General features: G+C 41.8%; 1 protein-coding gene across 2 annotated transcripts in view; it reads left to right on the forward strand.

The window, feature by feature from the left end:
• The window catches only part of SPPL3 (signal peptide peptidase like 3), a 147,748-nt gene that overhangs the window by 77,060 nt on the left and 57,028 nt on the right, over positions 1-13,660 (forward strand). Inside the window, exon 2 of one of the 2 annotated variants that reach the window (XM_032773704.2) lies at positions 10,795-10,872. In XM_032773704.2, coding sequence (XP_032629595.1) covers positions 10,795-10,872 — 78 coding nt within the window. Of the gene's footprint in view, positions 1-10,750; positions 10,873-13,660 lie in introns of those variants that run through there. The other variant, XM_032773703.1, reaches the window with a different exon arrangement.

Raw genomic sequence — 13,660 nt, forward strand, 5'->3', positions numbered from 1 at the left:
TGAGGGAGGGGTTGGGCAGAGGTTTAACTGAGTTTCTCCTTCCCAGCTCTCCATTTACTTGTGAAAGTAGGATAAATCTTCCCCTGGTAACCGACTGGATGACTTGACAAGATATGGATAGTTGTCACTTCCCAGCAGTAAGGTAAAGTAGATTAGGTGATAAAAGTGGTGTCTCATAAGTGTGACTGTGGAATACCATTTTTGTTGAATGAAGTAAGGTCTTTAGTGTGCATTAAAAAGTGTGTAAAGCTTTGTGAAGCTGCTTCACGCATAGCCATTTTTTCCCCAGAAATTGGAATGGGCTAGTGAACTGAACTGAAAGGGGCCTATCTATTCTTTCATGGTTGAGGATCGATAATGGAACCTACCTAGTACTGGAGAGCTCTAGAAACTGAGACCCAGTGAAAAATGAAATGATTTCAGGAATTTGAACTCTTGTAAATCTTGAGCCTAGACAATATCCACACATTAGTAACTGATACTAGGCCCCAAGGTTAGTTTAAGGTTTCTTTTGAATGGTCTCTTTAATCTATGACTCAGGAAACAATTATTTCTTTACCATGTGAGTGGCTATATTAAATGAGACGGGGCATGTCTGAACAATTGCAATTTCTTATATGTACATATGTTGTGCAAGTGGATTGTCAATGAGCAAGTCAGCTGTCAAACAATTAAAAGTCAAATCATGTTCATTTTGAGAACTCACTGGATATACCATTGTCTGAAATAAAGACTATGGATTGGAATAAATTGTGTTTGAGTCCTTTGTAAAGCTATTTAAACAAGTAGCAGAGAAACACCTATTCAGATTTTCATCTCTGTGCATGCCATATCTTAAAATGGTTGGTCTGTTACATACTAAAAGGATTTTAATTCTTTATTAGAATTTTTTATTACAATACTGAATAAATACTTTTTAGATGCTGAATCGCCTAACATGAAGCACTTATGCTGACCCATGTACACGTGCTATAGAGTAGGCTGACCTTTTTTAAGCCAATCCAGTGAGTGGGACTTGAGAAAAGCAATGGAAACCTTATCAGAAACTAAACTTTGCAATGTTGGAAATTATATAGATGTAGGCTTTAACACAGAAGTCTAAAAATTGTACAACTATTCCTCTAAACAAAATGAATGGCCTGTGTATTTCATTTTAACAAACACAGGCTAGCCTAACTGTTATGTCTGCTTTATGTTTTAACAATAGTTTGATTTTTCCTCCTTCATCTTAAAGGTGCTCAAATACTATGGTGAGCGATATAGAAATGTCTATTAAAATAAATTACCAATTTCTGTTTTTACATGTGTTTTGGTGAACTGTCCTCTGCTTCTGAAAGGATCCTATTTAAGATGGTCGTTTTCCTTCCATTGCTGCAGTATTGATTATATTCAGTTATGCATACTATAAATGCATGAAAGGAGAGAACACAATGGGGATATGGCCAGACTTTTCTGTTGCTGGTTATAAGGGCCCCTGTGTGAGGGCAGTTGATATCTAAAGGCATTGCCATTCAATATGCATTCTTTTCTTTCTCTTTCTCTCAAAATCCTGTTTGTCCATGGAGGTGTAAGACCAGAGCAGTGGCATTTACTGCTGGTATCATTGCTTTGTGGGATGAGGTTTTTCGTTGGATTTAGTTACTCTCTCTGAGATATAGAGGCTGCTTAGTAGCTAGTGTTCTGTGCTGTTATTCAAGAAACCTAGATGTGATTCATGGTCCTGGTGCCTTGTTCTTTGGTCCATTGTGGATTGAGTGTGCTGCAGAGACACATCACCCAACACAGATGGCAAATTGATAGGGGACGCAATGCAAGGCATTTCCTTAAGTGACTTTTTCCATCAGTCTGGAAGCAGTGTTGACCAGATTTTATGGAATTCCTTTTAAAATCATTAGCTGGAGAGAGTGGCAGCAATGTAAGAATCAAAGGTATAAGGTTGGGGGAAGTATAAAGGGATATGTCCTTATGGCTATCACAATGAGGGATGAATCTCTGGAGGGAAATTAGGATTTGTCTACACTACAGAGTTTTGTCGACAAAAGTTATGTCAACACTCAAAGCACTATAATAAAAATTGGTATTTCATGTTCACACTCACTCTCTTTGCCAGTAGTATGTGTCCACACTTGGGGACTAGCATCGACTGTGTGAGCGGTCAGGATGAGCATTGTGGGACACCTCCTGGAGGCCAATTAAAATGATAAAATCAAGCATGGTGTCTACACTGGCGCTTTGCTGGCAAAAATTTTGCACAAAAAGCCTTCTCTCTCACCTTATTTTGTCACCAAAACAGTGCATTTTTGCCGCCGAAAGTTGCATTGCCGTGTGTATGCATCCATTTGTTTTTGTTGACAAAACTTTGTAGTGTAGACAAAGTCTTAGAAAGAATAGCATGCAAGTGGGTAGTCTGAGAAATTAAAGAAATTCTACACGTTGCTAGAATGAGTAGCAATTAGTGTTGAAGGAAGCCTTTGTTGGAAGCTCCCAAGTGGTCTGGTTAGGGGAAGCCAAATGAATGATGCTACATTATCATAGAGAGAGAAGGAAAAGAGATACATTCTTTGGACCCTGGATTGCTGAGTGGGAGGAAAAGAGCTTATAAGTGATCTCTGCAGCTTAGCTATCTTAGGTTTGCTGTTGAGACGTTTTATTAGCTGGTCAACATTATCTAGCAGAGCAAAAAGTGTGTGTATGTACTACTGGGATATAGAAGTTACTCACTTTTGTCCAGAATGGGGGGAAAAGTTGCTTGGACTGCCTGCTGTAGCTTGTACCATGGTACATGTTTTCCACACTTAGTGTTTGAGGAGTGTGGAAGTGGTTGTGTGGCTGAATAGCTCGGTATTCCTGGAATTGTTCTATAGGTAAATATCTGTGGAGCTCTCTGTGCCAGGCTAAAGAGCTGGCTGCTTGGATTGTTGTGTAGACAAGAATGCTCTCATTGTATAGCTAGAAGGCTGACACACAGAATGTTGTAGAACAGTGCTTGCTGTGTCTCTGTCTTGGCATGCCTTTAGCAGGCTTTGTGTTGTAAGCACTTGCCCTTAAATCAGCTAGAATACAGATGTCTGATGGCGGACCAGTTATTAAAATCAGCAGTGGTCCTGCAAAACTGGAAGTTCAGAATATGGTCTTCAGTCCTAAAGAAAACTTTTGAGTTGTTTTTTGTCTGCAGATGGGAAAGTAGAGTTTATGGAGAGTATTAAATTGAATTGTGGATTTGGTAATGATGTGATAACATCAGCTTTTGAAATGCTTTATCCATTAGATTTCCTGGCAAAATCAGTGATCTTAAGTTTATTTTCAGGGCTCCTGCTAGCCTGGTTAAGTATTCTTTAAAACCCACCTTCCAGAATGTATGTTTAATTGGAGGTATGGTAGCAAAAGAATCTTATTAAGCATTGAACCTCACCAGAAGAGCTTGTGGTACTTTTTCTGAGCAGTGTTTTTTGCACATAAATCTGACACTGGACATGGGCTGGGGCAATGCTTTTCATTTGGTGTACAGCTGAGTAACAAACTACAGTACTAAACCGGAACCTTCAGAAGCCAGTTACCTAACTTTGTTCAGCAGCTAGTTTTCTGAATGAGAGCAGGAACCAGGAAAGAGCTCGCCTTTCCGTTCTGGACAGCCTTGTAACAAGTACTACAAAGTGCGTTTCAATGGATATTTTAAGTCAAGGGATAACTTCTGTTTTAAAACCATGTATTTTGCATGTATAATCCTCTGCTACTGTTCTGACTGCTAATCATTTAGTTAAATGTGACCTACATTCCTGCTAGACATTCAGTGAAAACTCTGGGATGAACGCCATTGCATAAAGTTGACAATTTCTCTCAGACTTCCTATTACTTTTCCTGGTTGCATCTTTCTTTGAAAAAAGTGTTTAATACAACTTTGTTTGACATGCCAGTGATATGGCTCCAGTTGTGACCTGGTTAACATTTACATATGTATTCGTAGTAACCTGACTCCTGCACTGGCTAAATTAGATTTTCATTTAGATGTCTGTTCCAAATATAAATGGGTTTGCAGATTGCTGGAATTTTGAGTCGTGTCCAAAAAGCTATGTAGATTATAAAATGACTCGTAGTGTAATTTCCCCACTTACTGCAGATCCTTATTCTGGGTCTAGATTAAGTGATTAAAAATTCTTGTCTCGGGGTCAAGGGTTTTAATCCATTAGCAAACTGACCAACATTTAGGATGTCAGGTTTCAGGAAGCATTTCTATCCACAGGCTTGAACAATGCTCTTTAACATTCCATGTCTCCAGGCTATATGAAGAAGGGAAATTCTAGTGGGATCAGACCGTATTTAGCCTTAAGGGCATGCAAATGTAGAGTGCTGTGAGTTAAACCTGCCTTCAGAGAGCTCAGTTGGGGAAACACTGCAGTCTGTCCACACTGACAGCTGCTTCCGCATTGGTGTGGCCACATTTGCAGCACTTGCAGCGGCATTGGGAATGGTGCATTATGGGCAGCTATCCCAGCATGCAAGTGACTGCAACGTGCTTTTCATATGGAGGGGGTGGTGTGTGACAGGGAGACTATTGTGTGTATGTGGGGGGAGAGAAAGAAATGAGGTTTTTGGGGGGCTGAGAGCATGTCAGCATGCTGTCTTGTATGTTCAGACAGCAGCAGACTTCCCCCCCCCCCATCTCCCTCTCTCTCACACAGCATTCCACACTAACGGTTGCTTTGTCTGAGAGCAGATAAGCAGCCGGCTGTCAGAAATGGAGCTTTCAGATGACATATCTGGATTTCTGCAGTGATTCAAAACAATGACAAGAGTGGCCTCTTGACTTAAGGGGATATGGAACGTTTCCGGAGGCTGATCAGAGCGCATAATGCAACACCTCATTCACACTGATGCCCGGGTGCTTCAGCCAATGCGCACCAAGTGTTAATCTTCTTGCCGAGGTGGAGTACCAGGAGCGCTCTAGCCCTGGAGTCAGCATGCTCTATGTGCCTTGCCAGTGTGGACAGGGAGTGAGCTAGGGTGCCCAAGGCTGCTTTAATGCACTTGCGAGTTAGTGTAACCAAGCCCTTAGCTAGGCTGCTATGGGAGTGTGAATTCAGAGATGCAGTTAAACTGATGTAAGCCCTGGTGTTGACACTACTAGGTCAATGGAGGGATTCATCCGTTGACCTAGCTACCACCTCTATGAGAGTTGGATTAACTACAGCAACAGAAGAACTCTATTTGTCCCTGTAGTGAGTATCTATAGTATGGTGCTACAACTGCAGTGTTGTAGCTGTGCGGTTGTTGCATCTGTAGTGTAGCCACTGAGAGTTCCTTGTTTGAATCCTGTAGTGTAGTTCTCGGTGTTTCATATAGTGACTTCATGTAACCGAAAAAAAGCTTTTCAACCCCTTCCCACCAAATAATGAAGAAAGGAAGGATGTTTGTGACTCCCTTGGACCCGTTTGGGGCTCCCCTGCTGAAAGCGCCTGTGGTAGTGGATTGTACTGGCATCATAGAAATATGGTACTGAGTCTGAGTTGTTTTTGGAACGCCTTCCTAAAAAAAATACTTATGCTGAGAAGCTGGGAACACTCCACTGTCTACTTGGAATACAGGGGCGTTGCATCTTATGCGGGGTTTAGGTTCTGAAGTCAGCATGTAAGGCGAAAATCACGTATAGTCAAACGCTCATTGAGTGGAATGGTGGGCAGAATCGCCCGTTCTACAGGTACAGTATTTAAATTGTTGTTTTTCTCTTTTTTGTTTTGTTTTTGCCGAGCATGTATAGTTAAAATCGCTTAAATTAAATGTACCTATGATGTGACTCCACTGTACATAATGCTGCTGTACCTGCAACACTGCTGTATGCAAGATGAAAACACCTTCATGGTTACTGCTTACCACCTAGAATCAACAGGTCACTGTGCTATTCTCTGCTGCAATGCTTTGATAGGCTTATGTAAGGGTTATTCCATAATTCATATAGAATTTGTTTATTTCACTGTAGTGAAATAAACTTTATTTAAAAAAAATACTTGGTTCAAATCTTAGTGTATTATGGATGAAAAAATCATTGAGCCCCATAACATAAAAAATCAGCCACTTTGTACATTTTTAAACATATCAAACTGTTCCATGAGCAAGCAGCAATACTAGATAATTGTGTTAATATGCTGTTGTACAGTTGGTCATGTCTGTCATATAGCATATTACAGAGTGGAGAACCTTGTGTGTGGGAGGGAAGGAATGATGCCAAGTAGAGCCTTGTCTGGTAATATAATGTATTAAATACCTTGTTGAGTGTATATGATATTTAAGTCTACGTTTTACTCACAGGTATTTTTACTAGAGGTCACAGGCAGTAAACAAAAATTCGTGGCCTGTGACCTGTCCAGGACTTTTACTAAAACTACTCATGAATAAAACTTTGGGGGAGGGCGGGCGGCTGCCTGCGGGTCTCATGGGTGTTGGGGGAGGGCGACCTGGCTGCTTGGGGGTGACTGGTGGGGTGGCAGCCTGGGATCCCTGCTGGTGCTGGCAGGGGAGGTGTTGGTGGGGCTGGCAGGCTCCTTACCTGGCTCCGTGTGTCTCTCCTCCCTTTCTCCCCCCCCAGTTTGGATGTGGGAGGGGGTGGGGCACAGCACAGGATGAGGTGAGCTCTGGGTGTCACTTACCTGGGGGCAGAGGTGTGGCCAGGTAGCTCTGCTCACTGCCTCTGCCTTCAGGCACCACCCCTGCAGCTCCCATTAGGCGTGGTTCCCTAGGCTCATCTTTTGAAAGTGTTAAGTGTTTTGAGCAAGGGTCCCAAACGCGGTGTCCATGGGCGCCATGTTGCCTGCCAAGGCATCTAAGTGCACCCGCGTATTGTCCGATGGACGAGCATCTGCCGAAATGCTACCAACAAACTGCATCATCCAGAGGCGTCGCCGCTGAAATGCTGCCGATTTTTCAATGGCAATTCAGCGGCGACATCTATTGATGTTGCCACTTGTCAGTGGAATTTCAGCGGATGGTCGTGCGCCGCCATGGTCCTCCGTGGCTCATTGTCGGGCACCTGCCAGGCGAAAAAGGTTAGAGACCACTGGTTTTGAGGATGACTGATAGGTCAGATACAAAGTGATTGCTTTGTGAAGAGTGTTCACAGATAATAGGATGATATTTTTGGCCTTGTCTACACTGCCTCTTTACAGCGCTGCAACTTTCTCGCTCAGGGGTGTGGAAAAAAACACTCTTGAGCACTGCAAACTTCAGGGCTGCTAAGTGGCAGTGCAGCAATGCTGGTAGCTACTCCACTCGTGGAGGTGCCACAACTACACAGCCATGTTAAAGCACTGCCGCGGCAGTGCTTTAACGGTGCTAGTGAAGACATACCTTTTGTCTTTTATTGTTGTGTGAGCTGTGCATTACAGTGCGATCCCACCAATCAGTGTTCATTTTTCAGAAGCAGTGCTCCACCATCCGCAGCTGCTGTGTGAACGCTACCCACAACCTTGAATTGCTTCTTGCTATGTCCCACAGCAATCTGTCATCCAAGAAATTGTCATGTTCCCCACTGATTCAGTTCATGTTACAGCTCTGCAGATACTGGAGAATCGTGTGTCCTGTGCTTGCAACGCTTATGACAATAATGCGGAGCTGTGCAGGCTCCATGCTTCTGTTGGAGATGAACAGTGAGGAGGGACATGCAGGTTCATAGGATTTTTACAAATGGTGCAAAAACTATGGGATATGGATGACACTATGGGAAGACACTATGGGAGACAGTTGCACACTGGGAACTTGATCCATTGCTCCCAGTCACTCCTACCCAACTCATTTCTGTCCCAGCATGCGTTGCCAAAACTTCCCAAGAGACCATATGCTGGGTAGCGGTTGGTTGCATGCTGGGATACTGACCAATAATGCACTGCATTGCGCATTGACACAAGCACTCGTGAAGAGTATGTGCAGTGCTGACGTGAAGAGTCAAGTGTGCACACGCACAAACGATACACAGTAGAACTTCAGAGTTATGAACAACAGAGTTTCGAACTGATCGGTCAACCATCATTTGGAATTGGAAGTATGCAATCAGGCAGCATAGGAAAAAAAATCAAATACAGTACACTACTGAGTTAAACTTAAACTTTACTATGCAGAAGAAAAATGCTGCCCCCCACCCCTTGTTTTTCAAAGCTGTATTAAGACAATGTTCAGTTGTAAACTTTTGAAACAGCCGTTAACATTTTTCTGAATTATGAACATTTCAGCATTACGAACAGTCTAGATTCCCAAGGTTTACGTAATTCTGAGGTTTTACTGTACTACCTGCTGTGGCTTTGTGCCAACATAACTTGTCAACTGAAGTTTGTACTGTCAACATGACCTAAAAATGCTTTCCAGTTCTGTTGCTGTGGATAAGTAAAAAGGGAAAATTTGTATGACCCATTCATAAGCTGACCCTATAATTCAAGGGTCAGCAAACTTTGGCTCCCAAGCCATCAGGATAAGCCACTGGTGGGCCGAGATGGTTTGTTTACCTGTAGTGTCTGCAGTCACGGAGGTACGCCTAAGTAAACAAAGTGTCCTGGTGCACCAGCTGTTTAACCTGACAGGCTGGGACAGCAACTGGTGGGAAATGTTTTGGTGTGGGAGAAGTTGACCCCACCCCTAGCCCTGGACCACCACACTCTCCCCATCCCATCCCTTCCCACTTTATCTGGGGAGAGCCGGGGGAGGATGTCTCTGGCCTGGTTAGACCTGCTCCAGCGGGCTGGGCCAGGCGGCACGGCCACAGCCTGCTCCAGAGCTGCAGCTGCTTCAGAGACTTGGGGGAGAGCAATGTGACCAGAAGCGGAGAGACTCTGGCCGTGCCTCTGCCCTTCTGTCTTTACTGGCTGTGTTGCTTCTTCTTGCTCCCTCTGTTGGGGGGAGGGGCTGTGTCCCACCTCTCCCTCTCTATACCTGTTCATAAGCTGACACCCTTCTCTGGTGCTTCTCTTTTTTACTTAACAAAATTTAACATATACTGAACAAATATATATGGTAAATAAAAAAGGCAGGGTGAGGGGGAGCATGCGAAGTAGAGAACCATACCCACCAGGCATTCTGTGAAAGGGTACTTTTTGTCCTTTTGTTGTTGTTCACCTTCAATTTAGTGATCTAGGAATAAACCACTTTAAGAAATGGATACATTCGCATTCTCACTTGTTATCCTCTGATGCCTTTATAGTTTTGCTCTAGTATATTTAATGTATATAGTTCAGTATGGTGAAGTTGCTGATGGTACCTGTGTATTGAAGTACAAAGTAGCGGTAACCTAGGTTATAGTAACTTCTCATCAGGTTATGATTTAATAGAGAATCTTGTAACAGGGAAAGTTGTGAATAGATTTGCTTACACTTACCCCAGCGAGTTATCTGGGTTTGCAGGGGTGATAAAACACTGTCATGCTAAAATATTAGTTGATATGTTGTACCATGTAGTTGAGATGGAGGAGATATGCATAAATTGACTATCTCCAATAACACACCATTCATTTATTGTAGAAGAAAAATGAGTAAACGTACCTAAATACTTGTTTGAGTTAGTTAGCTAGTCATCTTCCATTCATTCCTTTTGGTTTACAGTAGCTTATTGGCAATTTCTTAGCTGTCAGACCTCTGAAACACTCAGTTCTAAATTTTTGTACAGGTTTTAGGAATCTTACAACGTACACATCCCCATGTTCTAGACATTTTGTTTTGGTGTAATCTTACAGAGGGAAGGATCATTGTGTAAGTCACCTGAATACTATAGTAATGCAAGTGGTATAAAAACTTTTATGTTGCCTGTACGGACAGAATTTCTGCTGCAGAGTGAAACTGAAGCAATCCAGTGATTGCTAAGTGTTCCATGTCAGGTTTTAACTTTAGAGGCATTTTGAATCCCTCATGCCCTGAAAATGTGAATGCTAGACGCCCAATAGAAACTCTTGCATAAATAGATAAATATGCAAAAACTTGAAATTTGTCAAGCGGTAGTATGTACGTATTTAATTCTGTTAGATTGCTGCTTTATAAATTTGGCAAAGACACCATCCCTACCCCAGAGTTTGCAATATAAGCTAGACAGTACAATTCAGTCTCTTGGGGGTAGGGAACCAAAAATTAGATAGCGTAGGCATTAGGGACACAAGGCTGCTAGGAATCTTACTTCTGTATTATAAACACATGTGGGAAGCCATGTACATAAATATTCTGAAGTCTGATTTCTCAGGAAATCTATGCAAGTAAACTCACTCATTAGTGAGTTTAAGACTTGGTCCTTACCAAAATCTCCATCAGAAGTCCTATATCAAAATATTTTCATCTTTCACGTAAGGTATAATGTTATGCAGTTATGTGGCATGTATTAAATACATGCTGCAGCCTGTTTTCTCTGAAATAATGCTTGGTCACCATTCTACCTTTTGTGTTACCAGTTAAGTCCTATAACTAAGTACTGTTTGAGAAGGCTGCATCTTATAGGCACGGTTTCATTAGATAAACCTAAAGCATCTTCCTCCTCCCACGTGCTTTGGCAGAAGCTCCCGTATGGTGAGCTTGGCACAAGTTACCACAAGTCATATTTGATCACTGTTTGAATGCTGCAAATAATTTGTGAGTCTATCATTGAATATTATAGGCTAATTATAATTAGTCAGTCTTTTAAGTCTTATTTGGTATTGACATACTAGAAATAGCTACCTTTCTGACTTGTCATTCAGTGTCCTATTTGTTTTATTAACATAAGCCGAAGAGTTATCAAATGACACCCAAAAGTGATGCTCTGTGGTGACACATTGTGCCTTTCTCTTCCCCATTCTAGGGCATATTCCCTTGTGGATTCCAGCCAAGTGTCTACGTTCCTGATTTCCATTCTCCTTATAGTCTATGGAAGCTTCAGGTAAGACTGTTCTCTAAAGCTTCTATTTATTTCAGATGTAAACTTCATTATGAACAGCATTTACATTCATTACATTAGTCATGTCAGTGCCTGCTTGTTAGGAGGGGGAAGACACATCTGTCAGTTAGAGCTAGACCTATTCTAGAAGATGTACTGAAGAACTGACTAATGCTTAGCAGTTAGCGGTCTGACTTTATTTAGTATGTGTGTTTGTTTCTATCTTTCTCAGACTGATACTTGTTGTAAATGGACTTTAAATTTTTACTTTTGGTTCTGAGAAGGATATAAAGAGGAGGAAGAAAATGGAAGGACCTGGTGTATTTGGAAGATCAGTTCCTGAAGTACGTAATTATGTGAAGGCAAATCAAGGTTCCAATAAGCCACAATAGCATCAACTATGTGAAGGCATATCAAGTATACCACGGCAGTGTTTTACACTGTATATGGATTAAATTGGCCAGGGACACATTTTCCCCATCCATTTGAAACTATCTTGTAGGTTGCAAAAGGATTAAATAAGGTTTTTTGATACATAATCCATATAGCAGAGTCACAGAGGACTGTAGAACTGCTTGTCACTGTTTTCCACATGATGGAATTGGTGGTTGCTGTAACTGAAACCTATAAAATATATTTGAATGTCTTTAAAAATTAAATTAGTTGACCAGTGCATAGCAGGAAAGTTGTGAAAGTAACTATCCATTGTGTTGGGGGCCTCCAGTTTAGTTTAGAGAAACCAGTTGAACTGCAGCAGTTCAGGGAGGAAGGGAATACAGAATGTACTGCATCAAGTATGAAATGTTTTGACTACTTTGAATATGGCCAAGAGACAAGGTGTACCAGATGAACAAAATATGTAAATTCTAGTTAGTTGCACCCCTGACATTTTAAAAACTATGAAAAACATGTTTGCTTTATTTATCAAGCTTGGGAAAACAATAGTACATAACTTGGTAATAATAAATCTATGGTAGACAGCCAGAAATTCACAATGAGCAATTCCCTTCTCTTCATGTGTCAGTATATTTATGCCTGCATCTGTAATTTTCACACCATGCATCTGAAGAAGTGGGTTTATTTTACCCACAAAAGCTTATGCCCAAATAAATCTGCTAGTCTTTAAGGTGCCACCGGACTCCTCATTGTTACAGTGAGCAACACATCACAACATCATTTTTTTAATGTTCCAAAACCAGGTGAGAGCAAATTCAAGTCTCAAATGGTCCAGGTGGCAACCCTTAAGATAAAGGTTGCTGAATCCCATCATACATTAAGCAAAGTTGTGTAACGCAAACTGTGATTTTTTCGGGGGGGGAAGAGCTGACTGTTCCTATCATTAAGATTAGGCAGGTATTACTTGATACTCAGAGGGGTAATGCTGCACTTCGGATAGTATTAGAGCTGAAGAAGCCTTTCATCAAAGAAAATGTTACAGAAGGTATATAAGGAAAAAGGGCAAAGAAAGTATGGAGAACAAATAGCCAAGTATATTAAGATGATTAATGAATATCTAAATATTCTAGGTGCAGGAGAGTTTTGGACCTATCTAGCTTATGGCCGAGGGGGTAATTAAAGTGAATAGTGTATTTGTGGAGAAGTTACAGGTAAACTGTAATTCTACTATGGTTGGATGTTTGGATTTACAAAGCAGTATAAAGGGTTTATAGCCATATCATAGAAAATCAGGGTTGGAAGGGACCTCAGGAGATATCTAGTCCAACCCCCTGCTCAAAGAAGGATCAGTCCCCAACGAAATCATCCCAGCCAGGGCTTTAAGCCTGACCTTAAAAAACTCCTAAGGAAGGAGATTCCACCACTTCCCTAGATAACCCATTCCAGTGCTTCACCATCCTCCTAGTGAAAAAGTTTTTCCTAATATCCAACCCAAATTTCCCCCACTGCAACTTGAGACCATTTACTCCTTGTTCTGTCATCTGGTACCACTGAGAACAGTCTACATCTATCCTCTTTGAAACCTCCTTTCATGTAGTTGAAAGCAGCTATCAAATCCCACCTCGTTCTTCTCTTCTGCAGACTAAACAATCCCAGTTCCCCCAGCCTCTCCTCATAAGTCATGTGCTCCAGCCCTCTAATCATTTTTGTTGCCACCCACTGGACTTTTTCCACATTCTTCTTGTAGTGTCCAGATGAGGCCTCACCAGTGCTGAATAGAGGGGAATGATCACATCCTTCGATATGCTGGCAATGCTCCTACTTATACAGCCCAAAATGCTATTAGCCTTCTTGGCAACAAGGGCACACTGTTGACTTATATCCCGCTTCCCATCCGCTGTAACTCCTGAGTAATTTTCTGCAGAACTGCTGCCTAGCCGCTTGATCCTTAGTCTGTAGCAGTGAATGGGATTCTTCCTATATTCTAGGAGACTTTAAAATTAATATTTTAAGATACAACAAAACATAAAGTACAACAGCACAGTGCAGTATAAACCCCCAGCAATGAGCCAGGAACTCTCAAACTTAAATCACCCTCCTCTTCCAGTAGTTCTCCACCTTCAAAATTCCCCCCTTAACCACCTCATCCCTTTTTACATATTCCTCAGAAAAAAAGATAAGCTTTGCAGTGTGTCCTGAAGCTCTCCAGATTTCGGCCATTACAGCCAAACTGGGGAGTGAATTCCTAAACTGGGGAGCCGTCAGAGTGCGCCCATGCAATGTCTCCCCCTATTTTTTATACTAATAGGCCTTCAGCTTATCTCTCCTATGGTGGTCGCAGTATGGAACGTGATGGAGAGAAATTTCCATCCCCTTTGCTTTGCTGGTCAGGCTA

The sequence above is a fragment of the Chelonoidis abingdonii genome, chromosome 22 (assembly GCF_003597395.2).
Source record: "Chelonoidis abingdonii isolate Lonesome George chromosome 22, CheloAbing_2.0, whole genome shotgun sequence".
NCBI classification, from domain to species: domain Eukaryota; kingdom Metazoa; phylum Chordata; order Testudines; family Testudinidae; genus Chelonoidis; species Chelonoidis abingdonii.